The sequence below is a fragment of the Amborella trichopoda genome, chromosome 10 (assembly GCF_054954075.1).
Source record: "Amborella trichopoda isolate Santa Cruz 75 chromosome 10, AtrichopodaSantaCruz75HAP2 v2.0, whole genome shotgun sequence".
Taxonomy (NCBI): domain Eukaryota; kingdom Viridiplantae; phylum Streptophyta; class Magnoliopsida; order Amborellales; family Amborellaceae; genus Amborella; species Amborella trichopoda.
Window position 1 is genome coordinate 5,908,933 of NC_142345.1, and position 8,896 is coordinate 5,917,828.

An 8,896-nucleotide genomic window follows, 5' to 3' on the forward strand; every position below is an offset into this window, starting at 1 on the left:
TCCCATTATATGAAGACCTTGTACAACATATTATACCCTAACTTAACCATAAAGAAGCATATCCGTAGCCCAAAATACCCTTATAAAGGGTATTTTATAAGGGTTATCATGCATGCCTCAACACTTTCATGTCAAGGGTTCAAAACCCCCCATACGAAAATGGCTGAGGCCTTGGCGGTAGTAATGTCAAGCTCCATGGTGAGGTCTTTGACTCCATTTTCACCAAAGGGTAGGGGCCCAAATCTCCATTGACATACCACTTTATTTACCCAAAAAAAAAAAAAATCCTTATAAAGAGCATTAAAGATAAAACGTGAGCATATACTGTACACCTAATCCCTCAGCCAGAAGACCTATTTTCGTAGGATTTTTATTTTTTTAATTTCAAAACTTGAGAACCACCTAAGAATTACAAGATGATTATTTTTAGACCAAAAAAATTAAATTTTGAATTCCTTAATACTTGGATCTCACCTCCAAGTATTGGACAGTCTCTATTCAATCTTGAAACATTAAATTTTTGAAGTAAATAGAGAGTGCAATTAGGAATTTTTTTACCTATATGTTGAAGGTGTTACAACCCCAAAATTTAAGGTCCTAAAAGTACTCATAGATTGGGCACAGGATGTAAATAGATAATATATTCCTACATTAATATAAAAACTTTTGGCTATAAATTCAAATTACAATTATACAAAACCTATATGGGAAAAGTTTTTATAAGGTTGCAACCTTAACATGCAGAATTAAATATGCACCTCAAAAATCCATCGGAAAAGATTGTTTTAATATTGAAAAACCCTCTAATTGATCATCTAGACATTGAGATATATGAATATATATAACTAAAAAATCGAGTCTTAAAAATAGTACATCTTGCAACACATTATCTAGGCCATCCATTTTCAAGATTTTCATATGTTTATAGATCTACTTGATTTTAACTGTTTTTGGATTTTAAACTTTCATAATTAAGATATGAAAATAGATTTTTAGATAATCCTAAAAAGTTTTCACACCTAAATTACATGTTATAATAAAGTTTTGACGTGCACCTTAATTGGATTGTTCAATGTTGCAGCCTTATAGAAACCACACCCAACTTATAGAAACCACACCCAACACATATAAGTGCATGTAGCATGCTAATTAGAAGGTAGAAACCACACCCAACACATATAAGTGCCTGTAGCATGCTAATTAGAAGGTACGTTTTCATACTGATCATTATGATTAGTAGGTACATTTACATACCACTCAACAGGATACTTGTACCATCAGCCCTCCGTTAGTGACCACAGACGGCTGATGTCAATCTTTCTCCACATAAGTCCATCTTTTGCCACTTGAATAGGAGGAAGTCTATATGAGTTATGCTTTGTTGACATCATGCAATGTTTCACTCATGTCACATGTACTGGGTATGTGTGGCCATTAAAAGCTTTATGAGTGCTTGTAAAATAATATGAATATAATGAAATATGAATTCAATAGGAGTGTGATCTTGTGTGGATCATACTAAAAAAACGATGTTTGCTAATACCGAACTTTGTTTGATGGTCTAGGCTAGTCGGTTTGGAAAAATCTATGTCACCTGGGAATAGAATATTAACCGATAAGGGTTCTAATATGTCATTCCTTGATGAAGTCAGAATACGCCCGGATGAGTAAGCCGAAGGACTGTGTGACCCTTGTATGTGATGACGGCCTTCAGAGACAAGGGCCAAAGCCTCATCCCTGTACCATCACATGACATGCATAATGATAGTTGTTTCAAGAAAGCGAACCACCTTTTAGGGTGAAGCTTATGCATATGCGAGAGATAGCTTGGGTGTGTCAAAAAGTTCGAAAAAAAAATTTAAACTTTGAGCTTGCTTAATAAAATAAATGCAGCCACCCAATTTCACATCCAATGATTAAGATTTATTGTGATCACCTTGTTCCAAAGATAAATGGTTTTATTATATATTTTCCCATTTCAAATTTCACCATCTATTTTGACTTTCTACCACAGGTACCGTAGTGTAATATCCATCTTAGAAATGAACATTTGATGCTTTAGGGGGACGCACAACAATAGGTGAGCCAACTGGCTGGCTCGCTATAACCAACTCCAAGAAAGAAATTTACGTGTATACGCCTTGAAATACGGTGATTTACAAAAATCCTCTTGCGCTCGTACCATTCATCAATCTCATGAAGTGAGTTGCAGAATAGTGATCAAGTAGTGATGAAGAGAGACAAAACAAGAGGAATGCACAATGAGAAGGAGACAGATAGAACGGGAGAGGAAACGAATGGGAGAAAGCGCATTATTGAATGAGGAAGAGATAGAAAGAAGAGGAGGTTGCAGGGAGATAAAGGATAAACGCGCGGGACGAAGAAGATTGAGAGAGGTTTATGAGGAAGAATGCAACTTTTAACAAAACCTTCAAAGAACTACAATTAGAAATGAAACTTAAAACTTACAATTATAAATGAGATATTCTAAGTCATCTCATGATTTTATAAAATAATTTGAACTCTTTAATGATATTTTCTTTACGAAAATTTACAAACAACCTTAAAAATCCTTCATATATACAACCAATCCCACTGCCAACCAAATTTATCAACAAATTTACTACTAGGGCCGCACCAAAGCATGAATGAGCTTCTCTCTTCTTCTTTTCTTTCTTTTTTTCTTCCTTCTTCTTTTCTTTCTTTCTTTTCCTTTTTTTTGGAACTCTAACAATGAAATGAATGAGCTTCTCTCTCTCTTAGATGTTTTCATTTTATTATAGGCCTGGCCTCCTTTTCTTTAAGAACGTGGATGATGTAATAAAGAAAAGGTTTATATAAGTGTGAGGCTCTAAACAATCAAATTAGAGCGCACCATAAAAATTTCAATAGAAGAGATTGTTTTGATTACCAAATATCATCAAATTGATCATCTCGACACCATGATGTATGGGCATGAGAAAAAATGGATTTCAAGTTTTGAAAATAATGCATCTTGTAATGGATTTTTGGACTATCAATTTTCAAGATTTTCAAGTTTTTATCGGTCTGCTCGATCTGTACTATTTTTAAGCGTGAATTTTTATAACTAGCGGTGAAAATATTTTTTAAGGTTACCACAAAGGTATTGAAACAGAAAAAGTACACAAGGAGACCATTTACTTTTGAGAAAATTTGATGTAGAACTGAGGCTCTAAACAATCAAATTAGAGCCTACATCAAAAAATTCACTAGAAGATGTTATTTTTATGCCCAAATATCCTCAAATTGATCACCTCAATTCACTAGAAGATGTTATTTTTATGCCCAAATATCCTCAAATTGATCACCTCAATATCAAGATGCATGGACATGAGAAAAAAATGCATTTCAAGTTTTGGAAATAGTGTATTTCGTAACACATTTTTGGACCATCAATTTTCATGATTTAAGTTTTCATAGATATGTCAATCTACACTATTTTTTTGAAGATGAAAATATATTTTAAGGCTATCATAAAGATTTTTAGTACTGAAACCATATTTCTTGACACTATTTGACGGTCGGGATATCTTCAGTTATAAGACCACAAGTTGGTCTTGTTCGTCTAGTCTTGATTGGACGACTCAGAGTATTTGAGTTTAATAATTTTACAAAGTATTTTGAGATGAAATTTATGGCCCCCTTTCCCACTAGGGCACTCTCAATAATAATTACAAAAAATATTTTTAGGAATAAAAAGACCAAATTTCCCTGTAATTTTTAATGGTACTTTGATAATTTTATTTTATAAAAAATTTGTTCTTTATTTTTATAGAAAAAATCTCTGTACACCCTCTTACTAGGTTTTATTTCTCGACGGATTCAAAGATTCAAAACATATATTATGGTATGGAGATCCTATTTATTACATCTTTGAATCCCCCTAGACTAAATCTACACATCTTTTTATCACAAACAAAAGTACAAAAGACATCGTTTTCCTATTCTTTTGTGAACCTCTTCTCTCACTTCCCGTATTTCACCCCAAGCCTCTCTCCTTCTTTTAATATCAAAAATATCTTTTGAAAAATTATTATTTTCTTAATATTGAAAAAAAAAAAGAGGGATTTCAGGATAAACATGAAATAAAAAAAAACATGAAGGGCAGTGGAGCTATCATTCTGCAACAAGGTTAGATGTCAAGTTATAATCTAATAAACCAATAGAATCAGGTGATCCTTTCAAGCCGAGATTTGGTTTCACAGTAACTACTTCTCAATTTCTCAACTACATTGCCTCAATCAAGCAAGGAAATAACAAATAGAACAGAAAAGCGACAGCTCACATCCTCGTAAACATGCGGCAACTTCATCATCTTTTGCCCTACCTAAAAAACAATAGCATATAGAAAGAAATCAAACATCTATAAAATTTTATGCCAATTATATCATGCAATGAAGATTTATAACACCTGGCATCCCTCAAGGCACGCACATGGAGAGAGAGAGTCCCCATAATATATTAAAAGTTGGGGAAATTATGATTTAAATATAAATCAGGCTATGCTGCTCAAGATTTGCTATAAATGAGGCAAAGGAATCTAACTTTTCTTCAAAATCATTGGATGAAAAGGCAGTTGTTACAAGGAAAATAAAACACAGTTTAGCAATATGGAATGAATGCGTTATTATTGGTACCTTAAGAGATAAGCAAATTGTCATTGAACTTACAATGAATTGAAGGAGTTGGCCAGTTTTTCTTCCGTAGAATCCTCAGTATCTTCTGATTCATATATAAAATGGATCCCTACTTTCTTCAAACGAATGCAGGGAAATCTCAACGATGACGCCCTCAATTCGTCTATGTCTTCAACTTGATCCTCGGATTCTGTCGGTTCATCAATGTCTTCAGCTTGATCCTCGCATTGGGTCGGGTCATACTTGACTTCAATTTCATCCCCATCTTCCAACCAGAACTTCCCATTCGCATAATATTGACCTTCTCGAAAATGGTAAAAATAAATTTCATTCTGGTTGGTGACTGGATAACTTTGTAATAGAATATCAGGTAATATTTCGCCTTCCCTCTTGATCCATATGTCAACCACATGGCGATTGCGAGTGTAACTACTGTGATGGACATAAATAACAAGGACACCATGACGGCCTGCATGTAAAGGCCTAGGCAGTGTGCACGACACTTGTTGAAGCATTTCCCTATCTGGAATCCGGGAGTATCTTGGCGTGCATTTTTATGCGAACCAATTTGGAACCTTGCTCCCAAGAACACTTAACTGCACTAAACTTGTAAACATTTCCTATGTGTAGTATAGATACACACAATGGGAATTACCAGTCAATAAAATAAAGGCAACTCGATAACCAAATAGTACGAGTTTTCTTGCAAAGGAAGTGACTTACCTTCGCCAGATTTTGACCTCTCCAAACATGAGGGCTGCAACCACTCGAGCGCAATTTTCTCAAAGATTTTGATCCTCCAACACCTTGTATCTTAGTCATCCTCTTACAGTTCCTTGAATCAAATTCTTCAAGTTGAGAATGGTGAGAGAGGTTGGATATTATTACCAAACGGATGCAGTTGGAAGCCTTCAAAATTTTCAAAGTGGTGGGGAGATCCTCGATAGCTAGTAACTTCTGACAATCTGAAACATCCAGGTGTTGTAGTTTAGAAAGGTGAGAGAGTTTGGATATGGTTTCCAAAGATCTGCAGTTGGAAGCCTTCAAAAATTCCAAAGTGGTGGGCAGCTGATAGCTTCTCACAGTCTGAAACATCCAGCTTTTCTAGTTTAGAAAGGTGAGAGAGGTTGGGTACAACCTCCAAAGATATGCACTTGGAAGCGTTCAAAATTTTCAAATTGGTGGGAAGATCATGGATAGCTGATAGCTTCTCACAGTTTGAAACATCCAGGCGTTCTAGTTTAGAAACGAGAGAGAGGTTGGGTATAACCTCCAAAGAAACGCACTTGGAAGCGTTCAAAATTTTCATTTCAAAGTGGTGGGAAGATCCTGCATAGCAGATAGCTTCTCACAGTTTGAAACATGCAAACGTTCTAGTTTAGAAAGGCGAGATAGGTTGAGAATTTTTGGCACACTTATGCATCAGGAAGTTTCCAGGTGATTTAAACTAGTGGGGAGCTCAGGTACAGCCACCAGCTGCTCACAATCACTTAATATTCAGGTGTTCCAATTTAGAAAGGTGGGATAGCTTGAGAATTGTTTGCAAACTTTCACATCCGGATGCATCTAGAGCTTTCAAACTGGTGGGGAGCTCAGGGATTGCTACCAACTGCTTACAGCTTGCTACAGACAATCAACATTTCTAGTTGAGAAAGGCCCCTCAAGCTAATAGGCAGGCCTTGAAAGTCGATCTCGAAGAGACTCAACTTTTTCAATGACGACAACTTTTCAAAGTCATCAGGATTCAACCCCTCCAAATTACAATAAGTTGCATCCAACTCCTCCAAGGAAGAAAAACCTGAGAAAAAAGACGGAATCAAATTGATTTTTCTAATTTTGAGAACCCTGGAACTTGTGAGACTTCCAAAGTTTTTTGGGAGCTCTTTCAACCTTTTGTACCAACTCATGTCCAACTCTTCCAGATTAGAAAGGCGCCCAAAATCATCAGGTCATGTGGCTATAGCAACACTTGCCATTCTTAAATAACGTAGTGACCTCATCCTTCGCATTGATGCCGGGAATCTACTGAGTTCCCGGCAGCGACCCACATCCAAATCCTTAAGTTTTGCTAGTGAGCCTAGCGAATCTGGCAGTTCCTTGAGTTTTTGACAGTCGGCGAGCATCAACATCTCCAAGTTTGGGTATAGAGAACAATCGGGAATTCTCTCTACGTTGTCGTAATTGTCGAGATGAAGACTCTGCAACTTCGGGAAATGCTGTACAAATAGATTAGGCTTGGGAGTGAGGATAACAACCACCATAGCATTCAAGAAAAGAAATGGAACAATTGACACAAGTTGATCTTAAACGTAGGTTAGGTTAGGTTAGGTTCCACACCGGCTTTACGTTGTTGTTTGACAAGTCAAGGACAACAAGCTTCTCATGGCTAAAGCCATCAAGGAGAAGGTACTGTAAAGGACATCCTTGCCATCTTAGCCAAACTAATTCTGATGAAAGATATTTGAAACTCCCATTAAGAGATGCATCACATATGTCGAGTAGCTTCAGATTGGTCATTGATTTAAATGCTTCAGTTTCAATTTCAATGGTATCCAAGATGTTTATGCCTCGAACTTTTTTAGTTCCCTAATCGACAATAAAAGTAAATATTAGCCAAGTAGAAAGATGTTAAAAATATAAAAAAATGTATCCAGCCATATTATCTTCATTCATTATATAAGTTTTCTCTAGCAAGAGAAAAATAAGCTTGTTTAGGAATATCTCACCTTGTTATTCTTCAACACATCAATGACTTCTTCTTCAGACCACAACCTACTTCTCTCTCCAGGAGCATCCAAGTTTTCCAATTTAACAATAGGTCTCCCCATGTCACGAAGTTGATCGTGCATCCACAACTCATTATTATCAGTAATCTTTATAAGTGATCTTTGAAGTAATTTCCTTATGGAATTTAAAGGAGGGAAACCGCAACCTTTCCATATATTAATGGTATAATCACTATCTTCTCCTATAAAGAAGCATGCAATGTCAAGAAACACTTGTTTTGTTTCTTCATTCAAATCATCGAAACTTATTTTTAACGTTGGCATGACATCCTTTTCGGATATTGGTTTCAAATTTTTTACTGCCTCGTCCCACTCTTCAAGGGTCTTGTCGAATAAGAAACTTCCCAACACTTCAAGAGCTAGTGGAGGCCATCAACCGTGGATACCACATCCTTGGAGAGGTTGGCATATTCTGGCGTGGGTTCATCCATCCCAAATGCACACCGACAGAAGAGTTGAAGAGATTGTGTGTCATCCAATTCCTTGAGCTTGTAGATATGACACTCATCAACTCTCTCTTTCACATTCAACACATGCTCATCCCTTGCAGTGATGATCATCCTACTCCCTTTATGATACCCATCACGGTTAATAGCTAAATTTTCAAGCTGCTTCTCGCTATCAACATCATCAATTATAACAAGAACTTTTTTAGAACCAATCAATCCTGTTCTTAATAACGTTGATACCTCCATCAACATTATATATACTTGGCTCACTTTCGTTAAACAGTTCTTTAAGAAGTTGTTTTTGCAAGTCGACAACTCCATTGTTTGTTTTTGAAGACTCTCTAACATCTGAGAGGAAACATGAGCCTTGGAAGCTTGAACGTATTTTATTATACACTGCCTTGGCAAGAGTAGTCTTACCAATGCCTCCCATTCCATGGATCCCAATTATCCGAGCATCAACATTATCAATGTCTAAGAGTCCCATCGCATCAGCAATGCGAGATTCAAGCCCAACAGGATGATCAGCAATATGCATTGGTGCTTTGCGCTCCAAATTCGTAGAAACATGTGTAACAAGTTTCCTTACCAATTTTGCTTCAACCCTACATAATATATCGTTCCTCATTAGGCTAAAAAAATAAAGAAAGGGGGAAGGAAAAACTTGAACAAGTTCATCTTAGAAGTTGATAAAGAAAATACTAGAGATGCAACGGACCCAAACAAAATGGCCTAGCTAATATGAATTATTTATTTAAGTATTTCACACGCATAAAGTCCAAGGATTATTTCACCCTGCATTGTAGACACTTAAAAACAATAATAAAATAAACAAATTAAAATAGCTTAGTCCAATCAAATCTTTCCATGAGATATCGAAAAGATACTTAAAGGTAAAAACCAAATAAATCGTTACTATCACTAGAGGACCTGAAAATACTTATGGCCCGTTTGGATACTTGGAAATACATTTTTAGAAATGTATTTCAATGGAAATGACACA

General features: G+C 36.0%; 1 protein-coding gene across 1 annotated transcript; it reads right to left on the minus strand.

Moving 5' to 3' along the window:
* Positions 1 to 4,687: 4,687 nt before the first annotated feature.
* LOC148780025 (disease resistance protein L6-like) lies at positions 4,688 to 8,521 on the minus strand. The gene is given in 10 exon segments (XM_088849668.1): positions 4,688 to 5,090; positions 5,223 to 5,278; positions 5,382 to 5,623; positions 5,742 to 5,987; positions 6,337 to 6,456; positions 6,685 to 6,874; positions 7,005 to 7,244; positions 7,385 to 7,812; positions 7,815 to 8,106; positions 8,108 to 8,521. Coding segments are annotated over 10 exon segments (2,631 nt in total).
* Positions 8,522 to 8,896: the final 375 nt, after the last annotated feature.